General features: G+C 41.8%; 1 protein-coding gene across 1 annotated transcript in view; it reads right to left on the bottom strand.

Moving 5' to 3' along the window:
• The window catches only part of LOC115074517, a 49,899-nt gene that overhangs the window by 8,704 nt on the left and 15,814 nt on the right, over positions 1 to 25,381 (bottom strand). Inside the window, exons 5-7 of the mRNA XM_029574041.1 lie at positions 15,982 to 16,056; positions 9,420 to 9,494; positions 4,635 to 4,712 (exon numbers count right to left, since the gene is read on the bottom strand). Of these exons, the coding sequence (XP_029429901.1) occupies positions 4,635 to 4,712; positions 9,420 to 9,494; positions 15,982 to 16,056 (228 nt within the window). The remainder of the gene's footprint in view (positions 1 to 4,634; positions 4,713 to 9,419; positions 9,495 to 15,981; positions 16,057 to 25,381) is intronic.

The following is a 25,381-nucleotide window of genomic DNA, read 5'->3' as shown; positions in this document are numbered from 1 at the left end:
CAACCAGAACTGCACACAGTACTCAAGATAGATTGATTTATACAGGGGCATAACTGAGTATTTGTACAGTGTTAAGCCAGCCTTGAACAATTATAGGTACCAAATATAGTCTGATAGGTAGGGATGTGCATTTGTTTTACTCAAATGGGTAGCACATGATGAATTAATCAATTTTTGGTTCAGTTCATTGCAACCAACATGAAACATTGACTCACTCGAAAATTTTGGAACATAGTGCATGCTGTTAATTAATAGCACACACTATTTACCTATGATAGAGGTCTTTAAGGTCATGAGAGGTCTTGAATGAGTAGATGTGAATCGGTTATTTACACTTTCGGATAATAGAAGGACTAGGGGGCATTCCATGAAGTTAGCAAGTAGCACATTTAAGACTAATCGGAGAAAATTATTTTTCACTCAATGCACAATTAAGCTCTGGAATTTGTTGCCAGAGGATGTGGTTAATGCAGTTAGTGTGGCTGGGTTCAAAAAAGGTTTGGATAAGTTCTTGGAGGAGAAGTCCATTAACTGCTATTAATCAAGTTTACTTAGGGAATAGCCACTGCTATTAATTGCATCAGTAGCATGGGATCTTCTTGGTGTTTGGGTAATTGTGAGGTTCTTGTGGCCTGGTTTTGGCCTCTGTTGGAAACAGGATGCTGGGCTTGATGGACCCTTGTCTGACCCAGCATGGCAATTTCTTATGTTCTTATGTTTTTATGTTCAAAGACAACCCCCCCCCCCCCATGCCAGTCCCCTCTTAGCCCTCCTCCCTCCCTTACCCCTTCTATATGGAATCCGATAAAGAAGGACAGGAGTGATCTCAAGTCATTCCTGCCCTTGAGACTGGCTCCAAGTTATTTTACCATGGTAAAACATAAATGGATATCTCAGTGATCAGGGTAAATGTGGAGATCACCTGCTACAAGGTTAAAATGGTAGGTTTTCTTTATGTTTCAGGAATGGAATGTTTCCATTGAATGGCCACAGTGGGAAATATTCTACAACCTGGTGTGCTTGAAATTGTGTTTCAGGTGGAATAATATACTGAAGATGATGGTGAAGTGAACCTCTTTAAAGGAAAGAGGCGTATCATCTGATTAATCTGCTTTGTTCCTTTTTAGGTTACAATTCGGAAAATGTGTTATATGCAACTGTTTCTTAAGCCAAAGGATGGAGAGAGAATCCTGATGCAATAGGATTGTGGCAGAATCTGTCCATAACTCAGCAGTGAGTGTGCTATGTACTATTGTACATTTTCTATTTACCAGTTTTATTGTATGGCTGACTGGTTTTGAACTGTGCCACTTGTGTGTAGCGACCATTGTCCAAAGTGATGGAACCTAATTGGAGAAGGTTATGGGGTAAGCTTTTTCCGTACGGGACTGACAGTATTCCTGCATGTAATGGGGCAACATGCTGGGACCTGTTGGTGACTGGAGTTTCTTTGACACAGGAAGAATGTGGAAAGTTATTCAATGAGTATATTCATAATCAAATGTTTAACAATGTTTCTTTTGGAAGAGATTCCATGTATTAGAATGCCTATACCAGGTGTATAGCTTGTTGTGATTGATGCACACAAACATGATAGAAATGGATTGCAATTCTGCTTTCCATATATGTGTATTATATATTATGCTTGGTATTGTCTGTACAGTAAATTTATGACAAATCCTAGTTCCGAATTTGAAAAAAACAAGGCGGGGGGAAATGTAGGGAACCTTTGTTTTCCCTCACAAAAAGGAATGTACTAAATTATTGGGAAGATCCAGTGCAAATTTACGGGCCGATACAGTAAACGTCGCGGGAGAGCGGGCGAACACCCGTTCTCCTGTGCACGTGATTCTGTATTTAAATGAGGGCCCACGGCAAAAGAGGCGCTAGGGACGCGCTAGTGTCCCTAGCGCCTGTCTTTTTGGACAGGAACGGCAGCTGTCAGCGGGTTTGACAGCCGATGCTCAATTTTGCCGGCGTCATTTCTCAAACCTGCTGACAGCTACAGGTTCAGAAACCGGACGCCAGCAAAATTGAGCACCCGGTTTTCAACCCGCGAGCCGATTTCAAATTTTTTTTTTTTTAACTTTAACTTTCGGGACCTCCGACTTAATATCGCCATGATATTAAGTCAGAGGGTGCACTTTCCCGGTGCCCGGAGAAATTAAAGCCTACCTTTGGGTAGGCGCTAATTTCTGAAAGTAAAATGTGCGGCTTGGCTGCACATTTTGCTTTCTGAATTGCGCGGGAATACCTAAAAGGGCCATCAACATGCATTTGCATGTTGCGGGCGCTATTAGGTTTGGGGGGGGGGCGTTGGACGTGCGTTTTCGACGAGCTATTACCCCTTACTGAATAAGGGGTAAAATTGGCGCGTCGAAAATGTGTGTCCAATCGCGGATTAACAGTGCTCTCTACCGGAGCGCACTGTACTGTATTGGCCTGTTAGTAAAGAGAGATTTGGGTTTTGCTTCCCCATGTGGGAACTGTAGATAGTGTGTTTTACCTGTTACCCAGGTAGAAAGTCCATCAAGCTATGTTGAGAGAACATTGCACAAATCTCTTCTTTGGGTGAGTTTCCTCACTCCGAAGGTCATCAAATCTTCACAAGAGAGCACTGTTCTATTCGTATGTCTCACTCTGAATGTCAAAGTGGCCCCTAACCCCTACACTAATACCTAAACCTCACCTCGAGTAACTAGGTGGGCCTCTTATAGAGATATAAATACCTACCAAGTATGAGAGCATTATGGCCTCTCTCTCTCTCTCTCATTGGCCACAAATCCCCCTTTTTCTGATTTGCATTGTTTTCACATGCTTTAAAGGTGCTTAACGCATGTGAAAACGCCATATAGAACTTTGATAAATGACCCCCTTAGATTGTAAACCCTCTGGGGATAGGGAAATACTTACAGTACCTGAATGTAATCCACTTTGAAGCACTGAAAAAAGTGTGAAAAGCGGAATATAAATAAATAAAACATTTCTACCACTATATTCTACCCAACTACAGTGGGGAGAAGCTGGAATAAAATTGGGAATCTAAAAGAGGATTAAATTGTCTTCAGTCTGGGAAGATTAATTAATCTGAGCAATTAGATTAACTGGGAAAAAGAAAGAGATCAAATATTAAGAAGTATGCTTCCAAAGAATTAAGAGACTTTGCTACAGAAGTGAGTTCAGAAATGTATTAATCTTTCTGCTGTCTCATCATTTATTGATTTTATTTGAACAAGAAATGAAGCTGTAAATATTCTTCAGTCATCAAAACAACTATCATTAAACAAAGCTGGAAACTACTGACTGTGTGATTTTTACTGCTAAAGACTGTGATGATGATTATTAGTGCTATTTACAAGGATGGATTTGGGATTGTACCAGGCTATGGCAGAAAGGGGCCTCAGACAGACAGACAGACAGAGAGAATTAAGAGGAGTTGTGTGTAGAAAGGGTCCATCTCTCTTTTCCTATCTGCCCCTGGGTGCCAGCTAAAGGATCTGTCCCGCCAAGGGTTACATAAACATTCAATGAAACAACTCCCTCGCCTTCCCCCCAACATAAAAACAAACGGAAATGAAACTGTTTCCCCTCCATATCCCTATTGATGGGTTCATAATTACAATGCTATTTAGCATGTTACAAATTTTTAGAACTTCCAGAGACCACATCAATAGCATTAGCTTGTTAAGGACAGTATTGACAAGTGCATTATACATTTCCCCACACAGCTCCACTAATTTCTTCTACATCACATACCCTCCAGCCAGTTATCGACTTTTCTTCATCAAAAACTACAGCCTGAAATTAATAGACCAGTCAGTATAGGATTCTAATGTGGGTCAGTATCTTATGCTGACCCCTATCTGTACTGCTCCATGATGAGACCGCACCTTGAATACTGTGTGCATTTCTGGTCACCGCATCTCAAAAAGGATATAGCTGCACTGGAGAAAGTGCAGAGAAGGGCGACCAAAATGATAAGGGGCATGGAATGGCTGTCCTATGAAGAAAGGCTAAAGAAGTTAGGGCTGTTCAGTTTGGAGAAGAGACGACTAAGGGAGGGATATGATTAAAGTCTACAAAATCTTGAAAGGACTTGAACAAGTTAATGTAAATCAATTATTTACTCTCTTAGATAATAGACGGACCAGGGGGCACTCCATGAAGTTAGCAAGAAGCTCATTTGAAACAAATCGAAGAAAATTCTTTTTCACTCAGCACACAGTTAAGCTCTGGAATTCATTGCCAGAGGATGTGGTTACAGCAGTTAGTTTAACTGGGTTTAAAAAAGGTTTGGATAAGTTCCTAGAGGAAAAATCCATAAGCTGTTATAATTAATAAGCAATAGTAGCTTGTGATTTATTTAATGTTTGAGTACTTGCAGGAACTTGTGTCCTGGATTGGCCACTATTGGAAACAGGATACTGCGCTTGATGGACCCTTATATCTTATGTTCTTATACCCACCAGAGCTATTTTATGTGTGATCCTTTTCAGATTTTAATCTTCAGAGATGAAATGTTAGTGAACTTCCTAATTTTAGGGGGCTTTCTTCCCCTCTACTTCTGATTATTTTTCAATAATGCAGGGTCAGTGTACAATAAGAAGTTCTAAAGAGACCAAGAATAATCTCACCTGCGCCTCAGACTCTCTAGCTGTTCCAGTAGATTGGCGCTACTGCTTCGTTCACTGGGGTACATAATTGTAGACAAGCTGCAAAACACCAAAGACCCAGCACTTTAATTGTAAGCATTTGTTGGCTTTTATTAATATTTTCTATGGTTAAGATCAGTGAGACATCGTTCTGTCTTTATACAATCTTGTTTGAAACATTCAGGTTTTGATTTCAATAGCAATCGAAATAACAGAGACATGACTCTTGGTCATTCTTAACCATGACCTTTGTATTGTTTTCAGAGCCTTTAAAGAACTGTCCTAAAAATCCCAAACACCTTTCTTATGTTTTTAGAATTGCTATTGGGTCTATGCCTTGCTCCTAACATTCACGCTAGGTCCTTCAGTCTAATACAGTCAATTTCTAGGGCAGTAGCCAGGGCTTAATGAAGATGACTGAAGTAGCATAAATTGAGAATGATTGTTGTATGCATATATTAAGCCCCCAATAGATAGAGTAGTTACCCAAGGGGGGGGGGCAACCAATATCACACAAGCTGCTTATGGCTCTTTGGAGCTTCAATTGCGGGTCCTGAAAAAATTCCTTCCGCACTTCTGATGCGTATTTAAGTTAAGTTGTAAATTTAAGTTAGTCAGTCTGCTTTCTGCAAACATTGATCCTCCCCCTTCTCAGGAGCTAGCTCCGGCATGATGAGAAGGGGGGAGGATTGATGTTGGCAGGAAGCAGATCGACTAACTTAAATTTACAACTTCCACCAGAGCTGGCTCCAGAGAAGGGGAAAAATCATTGCTTGCTTGTGCAGCGATTTAACCAAAAGTGTGAGCAGCACAAAGGCAGGCAGCTCATATAAACAACAATCCTCCCCCTTCTCTGGGGATTGCCCAGACCAGTCACCAGATTGCTGGTGTTGATCTCAACGGCTCCATGCCTGGAGATCCCCTGCAGCCAACATCAAGCTCTCACAGTAACCTCCCTGTTTGATGGTTTCATTTCCTTCTTGGGCCTGCTCCCTTAAACATGACCCCTATTACTTTCAGCCACGTTAGTGGGAAATAGTCGACTGCTTTTCTTTTCATGTGCTGTGCATCTCTAAGCGGGAGGCATCTAAGTGGGAGGCATCTAGCATACCTCCCACTGCTGCCTCAAGGACCCCTATTGCTCTCCTCTGCAGATGACCTCCTCAGTCTTAGCCAATGCAAAACTGATGGGGTAGAGCTTTGCAAAATGTATTTTCCCAGCTAAGGAAGAACTCCAGAAGCATTAACTGGAAGACCACCCATTCTCCTGGGGGCTTGGCTGGATCCCCTCAACCATTAATGTATGTAAAACCCTTTTTTTCAAACTGTCTGTTTGTGTCACTCAGCATGTGTGTGAGCGAGCGTCAGCAAGTGTGTGAATGTGCATGGGTTTGAGCAAGCATATATGTGCATCAGTAAACATACTTTTATTTATCTATGAGCATGCGAGCAAGCGTGCGAGAGTTGGTGGGTGTGAGCGAGCAAGAGTCTGAATGTATGAGTGTATGGGTGTGAGTAAGTGTGTGCCTGAGTGGGTGAGGTTCAGAGAGCTGCCGTGTGTGTCAATGAGCATATTTATCTGTGAGCATATATGTAAATGAACATGTATTGGAGTGTGAGTGAAAGTGTGTACGAGAGTGCATGGGTATCAGCAAGCACATGTGTATCAATGAGAATATTTTTAAGCCTGTGTGTCAATGTATGTTAGAAGGTGAGCGAGCATATGAGTCTGTGTATGAGAGTATGCGGATGTGAGCAAGAGAGGGGGAGAAAGTTTGTGTGCCACCGATCTCCCCCTCCCCTTCAACCCACTAATCCATGTCAATCTTGAGGTATGGCGAGTGACGGATTTTTAAATCCTTATTAGTACTGCAATAAAATTTTGACAAATTTTATTGCTGTTTTGGAAATTTGAAAACATATGAGTTTTTAATTATTGAATGTTCTATTCATCAACTGTTTTTATTAGTGTTGTTTTACCATTATGAATGATGTTTTATATTTTTTATTTTATTGTTTGGTGTTTTATGAGAGATGACAAAGTTTCTGTTTTTACATTGTTGTACTGCATAACAGAATCTGGCTTGTTGCAGTTTGCAGTTCAGTTTTTGTACATTTATAATTATGGTCTTTTTCTTCTGTATTTGGTGAGGGCCTGTTCTGTGTTCTGCCGGTGTGACTAAGGTGAGGTATTCTACTAAATGTATACTTTTAGTGTGGGGATCTATAGCAGTTTGGCTTGTTCTATTTTCCTAATAGGAGATTTATTAGTGTTTTAGGGCCTGGTATAATATTTGAGTATTGCCTTTTCATAGGTAGGGTTGTTAATGAAAAATTCCTCCTGAACTACTGACCACTGATGCATATCTAGGTTAGTCATTTGTCTCCTGCAAACAAAAATTGATATTGATAATCCCCCTTCTCAGGAGTGCTGATAGTGCTGTTTTGGTATGGGAAGTTTACTATATTGTAATTTTATTTCAGTTTAATCTTAGCTTTCTGAGGGCTTTTATGTGAAGTGGCAGGACTGAACTTTGAGAGGAGCAGCTGGCTATGGAACCAGTGAGTCTCCTGGAGAGTAGGGGTGCCGAGAAAGGGTGGGACATGGAGGGGACTGATGCAAGCTGTGGAAGGTCTGACAGCAAGTAAGAGCTGTATATAATGATTTGGCAGTGCTGTGTTGGGGGACACTCATTGAGTGAGCACATGACCAGCAGCACAACAGCAGAATGTTTGTGAGCTTACGGGACAGTAAATGTGTTTTTGTGACTGGAAGAGAGAGAGAATGTATCTTTGAGAATAGGATGAGAGGGGGAGTGTGTCTTTGTAGCTGGGAGAGAAAAAGAGAGAGGGGTGTCTGTGGCTTGGAGAGAAAGCGAAGGAGTGTGTGTGTCTTTGTGGCTGGTAGAGAGAGAGAGAGGGAGAAGTGTTTGTGTCTGTGGCTGGGAGAAAGAGAGGGTGTGTGATTGTCTGTGGCTGAGGTGGAAAGAGAGGTAGTGTGTGTGTCTGTGGCTGGGACAGAGAAAGAAGGAGTGTACTGTGTGTATCTTTGTGGCTGGGAGAGAGAAGGAGTGGGGTGTGCCTTTTTGTGTCTAGGAAAGAGGTAGAGAGAATGTGTGTGTCTTTTTGTGTCTAGAAGAGAGAGAGAGGGAATGTGTGTGTCTTTTTGTATCCAGGAAAGAGAAAGGGATTGTATGTGTTTTGTGGCTAGGAGTGAGAGAGAGAATCTGTCTTTTTTATGGCTAGGCGAGAAATATGGCATATGTGTGTCTTTTTGTGGATGAGAGAGGGAGAGAGAGGAGAAGCGTGTGTGTGTGTTTCTGGGAGAGAGGGAGTGTATGTATCTTTTCATGGCTATGAGAGAGTATGTATGTGTGTTTGTGGCTGAGAAAGTATATATGTGACAGAGAGAGGGGGAATGTGTGTCTTAGTGGCTGGGAGAGAGAAGGAATGTGTGTTTGTGGTTGGGAGAAGGCTGGCCTTTTTTCCAGAGGGGAGAGGAGGGGGCAGACCCCCCACCCCCACCCCCACCCCACCCCCACACTTGTGATATGTATGGTGGCTCTCTGCTACTGGGAATTCTGTTTTTGTGGCTCTTGATGTGTGAAAGGTTGGCCACCCCTGACTTAGGGAATAGTCACTGCTTATTACTGGCATTAGTAGCATGGGATCTATTTAATGTCTGGGTACTTGCCAGGTACTTGTATCCTGGATTGGTCACTATTAGAAACACAATGCTGGGGTGGATTGCCCCTCAGTCTCACCCAATATGGCAACTTCTTATGTTCTTAAGAACACACAGGAGAAGCATAGTGAATCTTTAGTGATGGAGGATCTAGAGCACAAGTAAGGTTTGCAGTATTGCTGCAGGCAGGGAAAATGAGCAGCTTTCATTGGACTAGAGGTCTTTCTCTGGCATCAGTTTCCCTGGGATTCTGATAGGGCTGTAGTTAATAGGGGTGTGCATTCGTTTTGAACTTAAATGTAAAACGCAACTTTTTTTTTTTTAACTTAAAAAAGTGATGAGGCGTAAACGATCGGATTTCCAACTTATTCAACATAGCTATGTTGAATAAGTTGGAAATCGCGATTGTTGATCCTAAATAAAAATTTAAACCCCTCACCCTCCTTAATCCCGCCCCCCCCCCCCCCCAAGACTTACCAAAACTCCCTGGTGGTACAGCAGGGAGTCAGGAGGCCATTTCTGAAATCCTTTGCAAGGAGCACGTGACGTCGGCGTCACGTCGGAGTGACGCGGCGTCACGTGATTCCCCGCGCGATCGCTCCGGGATCCTCGTTGCACCCAAAAGGAACTTTTGGCCAGCTTGGGAGGGTCAGGAGGCCCCCCCAAGCTGGCCAAAAGTTCCTTTTGGGTGCAACGAGGATCCCGGAGCGATTGCGCGGGGAATCACGTGACGCCGCGTCACTCCGACGTGACGCCGACGTCACGTGCTCCTCGCAAAGGAGTTCAGAAATGGCCTCCTGGACCACCAGGGAGTTTTGGTAAGTCTTGGGGGGGGGGATTAAGGAGGGTGAGGGGTTTAAATTTTTATTTGCACGTATGGACAGACTCAAATTATGGAATTCTCCATATGTCCATATTGACCGCAAATGGGACCCCCTTTCGACTTATGGACATATGAACTTAAACTTTTGCTCTGCACATCCCTAGTAGTTAATAGGTACACCAATGGGTTCTATCTCTGTCATAACATATGCAAGAACCGGTTAGAGAAAATCAAAGAGTTTCCCAAGACAAGCCCTCACCACTCTTCCATAGGTATCGTCTCGGAACTTGATCTGGGAGAGCTTTCAAAAGCAGGCTCGAATACGACATTGCAGCTGCACACATTAAAAAGAATTGAAAACATGTTATAAATATTTTATTGTTTAACAAACCAAGGGGATCATTTACTAAAGGTTTTCTCCCATTCTTTGTCTATGGGAAAAATGCTTAGTAAATAGGGCCCTAAAAACAGTTTATAAGACTTTAGGATCATAATTTGTTACTGCTACTTCATGAAGGATCCATCTACATAGCCAAATATAGCTCAAGGGTATCTACTTATTTATTTAACAAATTAATACAGTATTCTGCTATTTTAGCAGTTATACATAGCTGATTACAAACACTTAATATATAACATTTTGTACACAAAACTATATGGACAAGACATTTCCTTAAATATATCTATCAGGTCAACAGTGTATCATTAAAATGTCATCAATTAGCAGCCTATAAAAATAACCCCTTTCAGAATTTAAAAAAATCAATCTCTAACCTGAGGATCAGCAGCAAATTGTTCCAGAGGGTCGGACCAACAATTGACAAAGCTCTAGAATGGACTAACTGCAACCCACATTCCTTAATTGAGGGGAAAACTAACTTCTTTTGTGTAGGATGGACAATAAGGAACTATAACCCAACTAAAATAGTCAGTGGCTATCATCCTGTGTTGCTTTCAACAGTGTCATTAAGTACTTAAACTTTGCTTGAGAGGCTACTGGAAGCCAATGAAGTATCCTTAAAACTGGAGTGATATGCTCCCATCTACCAATACTTGCAATCATCAGAGCAGTGGTATTTTGGATTAACTAAAGAACTTAACTATATTTTTTAAGGAGATCAAAATATAGAGGTCCATATTCAAAAGCATTTAGCTGGCTAACTCAGATATGGGTCAGAGTGGACAGATTTTCTAAACCGGTTCATTTTGTATCTCTCACTGGACTACCCTTAGCTCCTCAACTAGCTTGCCTCTTCATTCAACATGTTTTCCAATTTCACAGCTTGCCATCCCACATTCTGTCCAACAGAGGCATTCAATTTATAGCCTGCTGTTGGAAGACTCTCTGCCACAGTTTGGCATCTCTCTGGAATTCACTATAGCTTATCATCCCCAGGGCAATGGGCAGATCGAAAGAATCAACTAGGTCCTCAAGACCTTTTTCAGGCTGTATGTCAACCGAAGGCAAGATGATTAGGCCCTTCTACTCCTCTGGGCAGAATATTCCTATAATAACCATGTAAGCAGTGCCACTGGTTCCTCTGCATTTCAGATTGTCTTTGGAAAACACCCAAGGATGTTCTGCTACCTCTCACCATAGACTGCCCAGTGGCTCGCCTCACAGCCGAAGAACTCTACAATCTCTGTACCCAGACAACCCAACTGATATTACAAGTGGATTCTCAAACCAAGAAATACGCAGACACCAAATGCCAACCAACACCACAGCTCAAGGAGAGTAATTTGATATGGATAAACATCCAGCATTTTCATCTCCGGGTCCCATCATTTTGCCGAGCTCCATGAACCATTGAACTCGATCCCATCCACTGGTAACTGGGTCCCATTACTTACCAATTGAAGCTTCCTAATACACTAATGGTCCACAATGTTTTCCATGTCTCTCTACTAAAACCATTGATCCTTTCCTGGCCCTTCAGTAAACCTCCCACACCCTTGGATGTGACAGCGGAAGAAGACACACAGTTTGAAGTAGAAGAGATATTGGATTCTCACAGGAGGTGGAACAAACTTGAGTATCTCATCAGCTGGAAGCACTTTGGCCCAGAGGAAAACTCATGGTAGCCCACCATCAACCTCCAAGCTCCACAACTAATAAGGAACTTCTTCAGGCAATTTCCCTCCAAACCCAAGCCTCAGAGCTTGAGAAGGGTTTTAGGAGGAGGAATACTGTTACATTTACCGGCTTTCGGGCTGCCCCCATGAACCATATCACTTAACTGACATCGCCTCACTGGCCCGGCACTGCCACACCACATGGCCAAAGATGCTGCCAAAAGCTAAACTCGAGGGGAAAGCTGCTGGTATAGGTGAAGTTTCAGCCCAATCTCTGCACCATCTGCTCTGCCAGTTGGTTGTGAGGACCTGCAAGGCCTTCCCTGTAGGTTGCATCAACCTTACCCCAGCACAAGGGTCCACAATCCTAACAGGCAACAGCCTTGAACAAAGAGAACTCACAATGTCCCCTGCCATTGAGAAGGCATATTCACTGAGCAAGCTGATTGGTGGGCAGGAAATATAATGCAAAGCCACCTGACCATGAACTTGCATTCCAACATGCCTGCAGATCTGTGGCATTATCCTCGTTGGGCTGTGTCAGCATGCCATGGAGGAGCGTACTGCTGATTTTCAGTATTGCACTTCTGCTGCCCCTGTCCTGGTAATGCCAGCCTTAAATGGCTCTACCACCTTTTACCCCTGCTTTAAATCAAGAGGGAGAGGAACAGGCAGTGATGGCATATGCTATCCCAATTTTAATTTCTTACGGCTTGAGCCGCTTCCACTCCCTTTTTTCTCAATGCTACAACTGCTTCTACTTCTGACAGGCTGGACTGGCTCTGAAGTATACCCATTCTTCTGCCCCTGCCATTTTTCTACCCATCTTCCATTTCCTTCTCTCCCTTATGCTCACAATGGTATGATGGAATTGGAAGTGGCTACTGATGCCAAGGGAAGGGGAGATTGGCACATAAGAAGCCCATTGGTCCCCACTATAAACTAGACACCTATGATTTGCAGGTTCATGATTAGCTTGGAATAGACAGTGCCACTGCAAGCATTCTTTACCCCTCTTTTCCCTGAACTCCCACCCACATGATTTTCCAGGCTCTACCATAGTCAGAAAAACAACACTCTGACTATAAGTATAAACTTATACTTAAAAGACAAGTATAAACTTAAGGTTAAGGTTTAAGGTTTAAGGTTTATTTGTGCTTATATACCGTTGTCTCGGCGTAGCCTTCACAGCGGTTAACATAGCAATAAAATACAATAAAAGAAAATTACAAACAATAATAATAATAGAAGGTAAAATTTAACAAGTAGGAATAAAACATATCTTAATAAAATAATGTGTGAAGCCATAAATATTAAACCAATAAATACTAAAAACATAAAACATGCTTTTTTTTTAATTATTTATTTATAATTTTACATTTTACATTGTTAGAATCCTTCCTTATAAGATTGCATTACATAATATCACATATTATTTAGTCATACAATCTTAAACTCTAAAGAAATATTTATCTTTATATAAAATCTTTGTTTAGATAATCCCCAATAGCAAAACTTATAATAAGGATATACAAATTACCATTAAAGATATCACCCGAAAGTGGCAAAAAATATATATTTAACAGGAGCCCAGACGAAAAAAATTTTAAGGAATAGGCTTAACATAATACTAACAGTGATAATTCCAATTTTAACCTTCTATCTCTAGACATTTGGAGAAGAGGTTACTGGCCTATGGGCTTCAATAAACTGTTTTAACTGTTCAACTTGGAAGAACACAAAAGTTTCGTCACCTTTCTTTAGTAGGCATTTACAGGGATACCGCAATGAAAACACAAAACGTAATGCAATAACATCTTGTCTAAATGATAGAAACTCTTTCCTGCGATATTGAGTAATCGGGGCCATATCAGGATATAGCCTAATTTCCGATCACAGAAATTCATAGGAAAATTCCTAAAGTAATTTCGCATTACATTCATGACGTCTTGTGTTGTAATAAATGACACTAGAAGGACTTTCCTCTCAATTATTTCCACATTAGAGGATTCTAAGAACCCAGTTAAATTTAATGGTATTTCCACATTATTTTCATTTCTAGCAGTAGCCCTGTTTGTTATAAATCTACAAAAATTAATAGAGGGAATATTTTGTTCAGAAAATCCTAGGCATACTGTTAATAACTTTTTTAAGGTAGTATAAGGCATTTCCCCCATAATATGGGGGAAGTTTAGAATTCTCACATTTAACTTTCTCAGTCCATTTTCTAGTGTCTCTAGGCATCTTGAAGATATTAGCTGTTCCTTTATAATAACAGAATTAACTTTAGCATTAGTTTGAAGCTTATTTTCAATCTCAGTTATCTTGTTTGTCAAATTGGTTCCCTGTTCTTGAATCCCCAATATCTTCTGTTGTATATTGTAATTAAGGGAGTCTACTTTCTTCTCCAATCTGGTTAGCGAGAGTCCCTGGCCTGCAACCAAGTCCCATATGGCTTCAAGTGTCACAGCCCCGAGCCTCGATGTTCCCAACACTGACTCACCGGCAGTGACCGGGAGAATGATGTTCTCTCCAGCTTCTCGAGCCTCCCCCTCCTCCACCGGGGGCTCTCCCGATGCACCAGACCCCACTCCAACTACCTCAGGGTCCGCCTGCACCCGGGCCGGTCCTTCTCCTTCCACTGCTCCAGGGCTCACTCCCTCCAGCTCTGGCGCCCCGGACACGCCATCCGAGTGCGACTGAGCAGGAGCCCCGACGGGGTCGCACTGCGCCGGAGGTGCGCGAAGATCAGGGCTGAGGGACGTCTTTGCCAGCGACGCACTCCGCTCTCCTGCTGCAGGGCTCGCAATGGCCTCCTCGGCTCCCTCCAAACTCACTGTCTGGGCCAGGAAACGCACGATGTCAAGCTAATTAGGTCCAGGTAAGGGCTCTGGAGGGAACACCCTCACCTTTCCCTTTCTCTTGGAAGGCATTATCGAGCAAAAGAGAGCTTTCAAGAAAGATTCAGAGATAGCTGGCGTTTCACCGATCCGTTATGCCGCCATCTTGGTTTGCCTCCCTAAAACATGCTTTAAGTATTGAGGTTAATAAAAGTCAGAGCCACCTGTGATTGTGCAGTTACATTGATGCCTATTTCCTATCTTCATTATATGCCGCATAGAATAGCCAAGTTTAAGACATGTAGGCAACATAAGAACAAAGCTGAAAACATAATGTAATAGTGCTGGACATCACAACATGAATTTTTCTTTGAATACTGATAATAGAATAAGAAATAACTAAGGAGAATGACAAGATGTGAAGCATGCCTAAAAAAAACTAGAGAAGGACAATAACAGTCTGTACTCAACAATCCTGATAATATTGGATAGGTCACAGCAATTCTTAGACTGAATTTTTTATTCTTTTTCCTTGCTGAGATATATATCCAGAAACCATTGGAACCATACTTTCAGTCCTTCTCAGGGGGGCTCTTTCATCATATCTCAATATACTTTATTCATAGTGTACCATTCACCAGCAGCACTCTTAATACTGACTGAATTTCTATCCCACATACTCAATCAAGTTGACACACTGAGTTTACTTCTATGCTTAGTGCCAACTTCTATGCATAGTGCCAACTTGCCAAGCAAATTTAGCAGCTTTCTAGAGGCACAGTCTGTATTTCTAGGGTTATTCCTCACATTGTATGCAAAATGTATCACACACACTTGCACAGTGCATGTGGGTGCACTGCTGACTGACTTCTTTTGCACACACATATAAAATCAAGCAAAAAGTAAATAAACCGAGAAGACTAGCAAGTCTACCCTTCTCTTCACTGCAATCTGTTTACAGATAACCAGTGCTATGCACTATGCAGAGTCAAAGAAAATCATTGCTGTTCACAGTTTTTTTTTTATCACCAGTCCAGTACCCTGTCCCAATTATAGACAGAAAGCATTGTCTTTATCTCTGTCACAATGAGAACACTGTGAGGTCAGCAGTGAAGATAACAAAAAGATCTTTATCAATGCCAAAATTCTTCTACTTTTTTAAAACATTTTCTTTGAATTAAGAAATCTGAAAAAAATAGCTTTCTCTGTGCAATCAAAGAGAAAATGGAGGGGGTTTTTTGCACATGCTCAGACCTTTCAGTGGGAGGATATTAGTGTCATTTGATTCAGATGCCAGCTATAGGCTAATTAATAAAATATAACACCTTGATTGGTCCTCCATTCTCTACTTACCTTCTTATCCTTCCCTAGCTCTGGCCTGGCTGCTACCTCACAAGTGCATTGGTTGCTATAGATACAAGTCTCACTGCAGCACTTTTAAATGAGTCATAGATTTGAATGGGAAATGAATGAAACAAAACTTTTTGTTTAAATTTGTGTACCCTCCATTCATTTGTTGCATTTTAATCTTTTGTTTCAAATGAATGCACATCCCTGCCTCATTCTAACATGCACTGATAACACCAGGCTGAACAATAGTCACCCTGAAATTTGAATCTGGTTTCCACTTTAATAAGAAATATAGTTAAAAAAGCAAATATTTGAGCAGTTCAATAAAGCAGTAAGACTTGACAAGTCCAGCATCCATTGGCATAAAAATGTCTGCAGAAACTAGCCCATGATATCACCTCTGGTCCTCAAAAACCACAACCAGGTCTGGTTTTCATTGTATCCATGATTTATGCTTAGCCTACTCTATGTTGGTTTTGGTTATACAAGAAAACCATGAATATTGGTAAAACAGGAAAGTTTATAAAAACATCAAAAGAATTCCCAGAGTCTCACCTGTGTGCGAAATGCTCCATCCGATTTTGCATTGCTCTTTCGCTGTTTTCAGTATAGAAGTGAGATGAGGGTAGCCTGAAAAGGAATAAATTCTCTGAAATATTTACGGTACTTAGCCTTATAAAGTATAAAGCTATAATTGACAGCACATTTGCAAACTACGTACAACTGCAGCATTCTCAGTCCCTGCATTCTGTGCGGTGTTGGAGCTTCTATTGTGGTCTGCAACTGAGAAGCCAACCAAAGTGTCTTAACTGGATCATTGAAATTAGAAGCTCTCAGATAAAATTGCATAAAATGTCTATCAAACCTGTTTGGAAAGCAGCAATGTCAGAAGTCATTATTTAAATTCATTCCATTAAAATCTTGTTCTTGACAGTAATGTGTGGGAAAAAGAATCTTAACAAATACTACTAAGACAACATTGCCTCAAAGAGGAAGACAAGATATTTTTAATGCTTTGAACATTGGAAAAACTAGTTGGGAACACAAGCTGGTTTGTTTCCCTTTTTAGATTAGAGATCTTCTCACCCAGGTGACCTTGAAGTTGCTTGTTTTTTTTTTAACAAAACTGTTAAGTGAGATAACTTGATTTACCTTTTCCCTAAATTAAATTTTTAAACTAAAGTTGTGTTGAAAAGGTACAGGAGGGAGGGCAGACAACTTACTGGAGGGGGGGTCAACTTTGTTGAGCAAAGCAGAAGAATAAACAGGAGCAACTGGTGGCTCCAACTCAGCATAGAGAGTTTGGGGTAGATACAATGTACAAAATTTAAAAAAAATAGACAAATTGTAAAAGCAAGGTTTTGGTCAATGGAAATCTGTCTAGGAAACTGGATGAAACTGACCGTCCATTTGAATTTTGATACTGCCTGCCCACTGCTTAATTCAGTATATGGGTATAACTGGTGCCAAGCGAGGGGGGAGACTGGCACACAAGAAACTCACTGGGCCCCACTATAAACTGTAGACCCTGTGGTTTGCAGGTTCATGATCGGCTGGGGATAGACAGTGCCACTGCATCCACTCTTTTCCCTTGATCCCCACCCACAAGATTTCCCAGGCCCTACCTACCATTCCCACACGCTGCATATAAGGATGAATTTAATACTTAAAAGGCTTGTAGCCAACATAAGAGCAAAGCATAGCATAAAACATAATGTAACAGTGCAGGACAACACAACATGAAGTTTTCTTTGAATAATGATAGAATAAGTAAGAAAATAAGGGGAAAGGCAGGATGTGGATCACCCCTAATAACAAAATCAGAAAAGCACAACAACAGTCTGCACTCAACAGCCTTTCTGATTGAGGATGGCCCTTCCATTGTGAACCTAATACCAATTCAAACTGCACCCCTTAATGCTGAAGGGTTTTCACGGCATTTCAGATAAGTCCTGATAATATTGGTTAGGGGAATTTTTCAGAGAATTTCCTAGGACTGACTTTTTAATTCTGTTTCCTTGCTGATACATATCCAGAAGCTACTGGGGCCATGCTTTCAGTCTTTCCCGGCAGTGCTCTCTTATCATTGAATCCAACTTTAGCCGTACTGAGCCCAGCCAAACCTGTCTCTCCCTGCTGCAAGCTATAAAACTAGGAGGGACCAACAGCAGTAGGATCTCTGGCCAAGAGTGCTGGGTGCAATTTTCCACCTCGTTCCCATTACCTCCACTCTGATGCAGTCCACCTTTTGTCTCTCCCCTTCTGTCTTTAGCAGCAAGAGCCTGTCTGCTAACCAGCTGGCAAGCAGGCTGGGGTACACCTTCATGGTTTTTCTTTATGACCACTGAGTACCAAAGATTTATCCTGGCTGTGGCTCTGCAGTGTCCAGCATAGTTTTGTTGTCTCCAGTCCTCTTTGAGTACGTGCATTTCTTATAATTCTGTATTTTGCTCTTTAACATTCCACTGTTCAGAGTCTGGTTTCTTAGGCTTTTTATTTTGATTTTGTTTGCATGTTTCTATTTCTAAATTGTGGTCACAAGAACATGCCATACTGCGTGAGACCAAGGGTCCATCAAGCCCAGCATCCTGTTTCCAACAGTGACCAATCCGGGCCATAAGAACCGGGCAAGTACCCAAAAAACCTAAGGCCTAGATTTTCTAAGCTACCGCGGCTTCCTGAATCGCGTGGTAAAGGGGGTCGGAGGGACGAAGCGGGGGGGGGGGGGGGGGGGCGGGCCTGCAAAAGCCGGCAGCGATCGCACCTACGCGGTGCGATTGCTGCCGGCTTTCGCACCCAATAGCGCCATCATAAAAGGTGGTGCTATTGGGTGCGCTAGTGACAGCGAAAAGGGCCCTTACCTTTTCGTCGTCAGCTTTAGAAAATGACCCAAGTCTATTCCATGCTACTGTTGCCAGTAATAGCAGTGGCTGTTCTCTAAGTGAACTTAATAGCAGGTATTGGACTTCTCCTCCAAGAACTTGTCCAATGTTGTGCTCCACGGCCGTGGGAGCCACAGCCGCGGACCCCCTACCGCACCCGCGATGGCGACCCGCCGCGGGAATCCCGGGGGACGACCCCGACACTAGGTCCTCGTTCCGGCATGGGTTCCCCATGCCGACCACTGCAGGAGGAGCCGTCCCTGCTCCTCCCTCGCGGCGTCATGCAGCGTTTCCCCCGAGAAAATCCAAGATGGCCGCCACCATCTTTAGGGGCAAGGCCACGCCCCCTTCCTAGGCTTAAAGGGACCTGATCCCTTTAACCAGCTGCACCTGTGTCTAATCAGCCTGAGGAAGGGAAGTATAAAGGAAGGCTTCCGCTGCTCATTCGACTTGGCACGTCCTTCCTCGCTGTCTAGTCTGCTTGGTTCGGTGAGTTCCCTGCGCTTGGACTCCAGTTCCTGTTCTGTCTTGGTGTTCCTGGTTCCTGACTCCGGCTTGGCTTCGGTGATTCTCTGGTTCCTGACTTCGGATTGGCTTACGGTGATTCTCTGGTTCCTGACCTTGGATTGGCAAGCGGTGATTCTCTGGTGCACGTCTTCGGACTGGTGAGCGACGACCCTCTGGCACTCGACCTAGGACTTCTTCAAGACTCCGTCTCCAAGGGACCACCTAAGTCCCAGGGGCCCGGGTCCCTACGGGCTCCTCCTGGGGGGACCGCGGGCTTCCAGGGCGAAGCTCCAGCTGGCCTTTGCACCATTGCTCTGACCTCCCTAGGTCCACCTAAGTCCCAGCAGTCGGGTCCCTACGTGCTCCTCCCGGGGGGACCGCAGACCACCAGTGGTGAAGACACAGCACCTTATCTCGTCTCTTCATCGCCTCCGTGTTTGCCTCAGTCTCCAGTGCCAAGAGTCAGCTGGTCCTGCCACCTATTCTGCCTCGCCACCCAACGAGAGAACCTACGGACCCCCCGACAGGTATACCATCCTCTCGCCGGCCAAGGGTCCACAAGCCTGAACATAACATCCAATCCTTTTTTAAACACAGCTATACTAACTGCACCAACCACATCCTCTGACAACAAATTCCAGAGTTTAATTGTGCATTGAGTGAAAAAGGACTTTCTCCAATTAGTTTTAAAAGTGTCACATGCTAACTTCATGGCGTGCCCCCTAGTCTTTCTATTATCCGAAAGAGTAAATAACTGAATCACATTAACCCATTCTAGACCTCTCATGATTTTAAACACCTCTATCATATCCCCCCTCAGCCGTCTCTTCTCCAAGCTGAAAAGCCCTAACCTCTTTAGTCTTTCCTCATAGGGGAGCTGTTCCCTTTATCATTTTGGTCGCTCTTCTCTGTACCTTCTGCATCACAACTATATATTTTTTGAGATGCAGCGACCAGAATTGTACACAATATTCAAGGTGCGGTCTCACCATGGAGCAATACAGAGGCATTATGACATTTTCCGTTTTATTCACCATTCCCTTTCTAATAATTCCCAACATTGTTTGCTTTTTTGACTGCCACAGCATACTGAACCGATGATTTCAATGTGTTATCCACTATGATGCCTAGATCTCTTACTTGGGTGGTAGCTCCTAATATGGAACCTAACATTGAGTAATTATAGCATGGGTTATTTTTCCCTATATGCATCACCTTGCACTTATCCACATTAAATTTCATCTGCCATTTGGATGCCCAATTTTCCAGTCTCACAAGGTCTTCCTGCAATTTATCACAATCTGCTTGTGATTTAACTACTCTGAACAATTTTGTATTATCTGCAAATCTGATTACCTCACTTGTCGTATTTCTTTCCAGATCATTTATAAATATATTGAAAAGTACGGGTCCCAATACAGATCCCTGAGGCACTGCACTGCCCACTCCCTTCCACTGAGAAAATTGTCCATTTAATCCTACTCTCTGTTTCCTGTCTTTTAGCCAGTTTGTAATCCATGCAAGGACATCGCCACCTATCCCATGACTTTTTACTTTTCCTAGAAGCCTCTCATGAGGAACTTTGTCAAACGCCTTCTGAAAATCCAAATATACTACATCTACCAGTTCACCTTTATCCACTTGTTTATTAACTCCTTAAAAAAAGTAAAGCAGATTTGTGAGGCAAGTCTTGCCTTGGGTAAAGCCATGCTGACTTTGTTCCATTAAATCATGTCTTTCTATATGTTCTGTGATTTTGATGTTTAGAACACTTTCCACTATTTTTCCTGGCACTGAAGTCAAGCTAACTGGTCTGTAGTTTCCCGGATCGCCTCTTGAGCCCTTTTTAAATATTGGGGTGACATTAGCCACCCTCTAGTCTTCAGGTACAATGGATGATTTTAATGATAGGTTACAGATTTTTACTAATAGGTCTGAAATTTCATTTTTTAGTTCCTTCAGAACCCTGGGGTGTATACCATTTGGTACAGGTGATTTACTACTCTTCAGTTTGTCAATCAGGCCTTCCACATCTTCTAGGTTCACCGTTATTTGGTTCAGTCCCTCTGAATCATTACCCATGAAAACGTTCTCTGATACGGGTATCTCCACAACATCCTCTTCAGAGAACACTGAAGCAAAAAAATCATTTAATCTTTCCACGATGGCCTTATCTTCTCTATTTGCACTTAACCCCTCGATCATCTAACGGTCCAACTGACTCCCTCACAGGCTTTCTGCTTCGGATATATTTTAAAAAGTTTTTACTATGAGTTTTTGCCTCTATGGCCAACTTCTTTTCAAATGCTCTCTTAGCCTGCTTTTCAATGTCTTACATTTAACTTGCCAACGTTTATGCATTATCCTATTTTCTTCTGTTGGATCCTTCTTCCAATTTTTGAATGAAGATCTTTTGGCTAAAATAGCTTCTTTCACCTCCCCTTTTAACATAGAAACATAGAAATGATGGCAGAAGAAGACCAATAGGCCCATCCTGTCTGCCCAGCAAGCTTTCACACTTATTTTCTCATACTTTTCTGTTACTTCAACCGCTGAGTTCAGGGCCCTTATTGGTAACTTTTTTATTCTAATTTCCTTCCACCCCCACCATTGAAGTAGACAGCAATGTTGGAGCTGCATCAAAGTGAAGTATAAGGCTTAATGTTTGAGGGTAGTAACCGTCATATCGAGCAAGTTACCATGTCGGTGATCATTTTGCCTTCTTTCCAACTTCCTTAATGTGTGGAATACATCTGGACTGAGCTTCTAGAATGGTATTTTTTAACAATGACCATGCCTCTTGCACACTTTTTACTTTTGTAGCTGCTTCTTTCAGTTTTTTTCTAACAATTTTTCTCATTTTATCAAAGTTTCCCTTTTGAAAGTTTAGCACGAGAGCCGTGGATTTGCATACTGTTCCTCTTCCAGTCATTAATTCAAATTTGATCATATTATGATCACTATTGCCAAGCGGCCCCACCACCGTTACCTCTCTCACCAAATCCTGTGCTCCACTGAGAATTAGATCTAAAATTGCTCCCTCTCTTGTGAGTTCCTGAACCAATTGCTCCATAAAACTGTCATTTATTCCATCCAGGAACGTTATCTCTCTAACATGTCCCGATGATACATTTACCCTGTCAATATTGGGGTAATTGAAATCTCCCATTATTACCGCATTACCAATGTGGTTAGCTTCCCTAATTTTTCTTAGCATTTCATGGTCCCTTATTTCTGTATTAGGGAAGGGTCGGTCTGTGTTCTGCTTATGTGTGACTGAGACGCAATATTGCTGCTAGCATGTAGTTTCTCTGTAGGAATTTGTAGCAGTCTGGCTTATTCTGTTATCCCAGTAGTTGGTGTATTAATGTTCTGGGGCCTGATGTAGTATTTGCATTGCTTCTTTTTTATAAGGTTGCTATTATTTGAGTCCTGAGAGTCAGTGCTGTTATGATATGGTATGGCAAGGTTTTGTGTGGTTCTTTTTTTCTACAGGGCTTTGTGTTACTTCACAAAATGTTTAGCAGTGTAGGGAGTCTTTTTTTTTTTTTTTGGCTTAGGTGACTCCAGAATTTGTATATGGTTTTTATTTATGTTGGGTTTAATATGAACTGTTGTAGTTTTGCTCTGCACCCACTCTTATGATTATTGCTATTTTATTGTAGTTATAATGATCTCTGCCTTTCTGGAAAGAGGATTCGTGAAAGAATAAATTGATATTTGTTTTATGACATGATTGATTGAATCTGATGTTTATGTGTTCTTTGCTTTTTACGTGATATTCTTATGCTTTTATAAATTGCAATAAATATAAAATAAAATAATACAGATTAATAAGGAATTTTTAATGTTGGTAAATGCTTGAAATAAGAGTTAAAATATTCTAAAACGTTTCACTCATGATGCATAAGGGCTGTTGTAGACCATTTAGGAAACTACTAGAGTACAACTAGTAGGGTTTAGACCTGTAAGCCTACAACCCACCCTTATTAACCTTAGGCCCACCAAAAAAATCAGTTTTGGCTATGCTACTGGGTAATCTTAGTTGATATGTAACCAGGCTCACTTGTCGGAGCATTAGGAATGGTTCAATAAAGCCTGATTCTGTTTTCTCTTGGACCAGGTTGTTTATGAGGTTCTTTTGACCAATGCTTTTATAATTTTATGATTCTCTTTTTGGAGCTTTTTTGTGTATACTTCATTTATATTTGCCTTTATCTATACTTGTTTTGTTTCTTTTCAGATTCTATATTATTGTTTTGAACATCCTTTCTGGTCTCTATCTCTGTCCCTCCAGATGCAGCTACTGTGAAACACGGTCAGTGTCGGGGGACTGACATTGCTGTGACTGTAATTGTGTATGATAAGTTTCACAGATAAGAGATAACACTGCCTGATTATTTTGTATTACATATAAACATAACAATAAAAGCATTGTATGCATTGAAGTCATAATTTATCTATAGATGAACTTGAGTGCTTGGTCACACCCTTTTAGTTCACAATATTTACTGGGTTTACCAATTTCCCCGGCTTCCTTCTCAGTGTTCACCATGAAAATGTGGCAGATTACACTATACCTGAATTATGAAGATGAACAATTTGTTATACCTAACATTGAGAGCCAGTATGGGACAAGCACAGAGGATTAGTGCAGTTAGTGTAGCTGGGTTCAAAAAAGGTTTGGATAAGTTCTTGGAGGAGAAGTCCATTAATGGCTATTAATCAATTTTACTTAGGGAATAGCCACTGCTATTGATTGCATCAGTAGCATGGGATCTTCTTAGTGATTGGGTAATTGCCAGGTTCTTGTGGCCTGGTTTGGCCTCTGTTGGAAACAGGATGCTGGGCTTGATGGACCCTTGGTCTGACCCAGCATGGCAATTTCTTATGTTCTTATGATCCCTAGTGGCTAAAGGATAGAAATGAAGAAAAGAGGTAGCCTGTGTTAACTGGGGTAACCTTCACAGAGTGGCAGATGGACCACTTGGTTCTTTTTCTGCGGTCATTTATTATGTCACTATGTTTCTAGGGGAAGGATAGCACTAGGGAGTGTTTGCTCATTAGATATGTGCAAAGGCAAAACATTTGTTGTGGTTTGTTTATTTGTTTTATAGATCAGAGTTATTTGTTTGATTTATTTCAAACAAAAAAAATGTCATTTATTTGTTTTATTTGTTCCTTATTATAGTCAATGGGAAAAGCAATGCAGCCTATTTTGGGCTCCCAAATTGAGGTTTTCTAATCATTTCTATTGAAACTGGTGGGTAGACATCATCTGAAGAGTGAATGTATGCCAATGCTAAATCAACGTGGCACTAAAAATTGACATGAAGAGCCCAAAGTCCTATAATGGGGCAAAATGGTATCAGCATTAGTAGGAGTTCTCCAAGGCACTATCAGAGGAACAAAGTAGCAGCAAGAGTGACAACAACACCAAAAGGATCCTGTGTACAATCTGATTTTCAGCCTTGACAGTATCATCTGCTTGCCTGGATGCTAAGATTTTACTGATTAGATGCACCAAATGCTCTTCAGCCACTAGCTGTTTAATATCCTGTGATTCAGGGAATATAGGACATGATTCTTCTGAATCAATTTGTCCTCTACCATTGAGAAGATGCACTCACTGGACATGCTGACCTCTGGGTAGGAAAGATAATGCTGAACCACCTTGGACAAGTCTGGTCAGACAATGGACTTGTGTGCCCAATATGACAATGTATCTGTGTCCATGTCCTGGATGGACTCTGTGGGATAGCTTGTCACAAAAATTTCTGCTGGGATTTTCTTTTACTGGATTGGGCTGAGGGGTCTCTCTTGTCAACTGCTTTAATGATGGCCTGTGTCAGAAGAGATGGCTATGTGGGAAAAACATAGCTTTGACATATTGAGGTATAGTTTAATGCATGCACCAACCTACTGACATGCTGACTGCATTGCTGCTTCTGCTTAGGTTCCAGAGTTCCAAGCAGCTTTCAAAGTTATGCCCTTGATCTAAATGTATGAGATTTGTGAAACTGTAGTGTATGAAGTACTTTTTACTCAACACTTTTGCCATGGTAGATAATCACTGATCCTTAGTGGGAAAGGCTTGTGCATACCAGGTAAAATTGGTTAACTACAAGTAGTATATTATTGCTCTGGTGGGCAGGGTCTTTCTCATGTATTTCCCACGTCTTGACAGGCCTCCAGATCTACTGATAGTTGAGGCCAGTAAAATCAGGCCCTCACTAGTTTGGTGGTTCAGCAAATCCTAAGTGCTTGGTATCATCCTGCAGACTTCATTCCACACCTTTATGGAACTTCTGTGATAACATTAATTGCTTCTTTGGCCGCTGAATATGCCCGGGTATCATAAATTAGCCAGATAAGTTTAATCAACCAACTTTAGGACTATCTATGGCATGACCAAAGTTAGCCAGAACAGTTATCCAGCTAATCCTGAATATCAAAGTTATCTTGCTAACTTAATTCCACCCAGAATTTGAAATGCCCCCAGAATGCCTCCAAGCTATCTGGCTAAAGTTTATCTGGCTAACTACTTAACTGGATAACCTGGAGGC

This window comes from Rhinatrema bivittatum, chromosome 12 (genome assembly GCF_901001135.1).
Source record: "Rhinatrema bivittatum chromosome 12, aRhiBiv1.1, whole genome shotgun sequence".
Taxonomy (NCBI): Eukaryota; Metazoa; Chordata; class Amphibia; order Gymnophiona; family Rhinatrematidae; genus Rhinatrema; species Rhinatrema bivittatum.
Note: the sequence above shows the minus strand (reverse complement) of the source record. Positions and strands in the feature narration are given on the sequence as shown.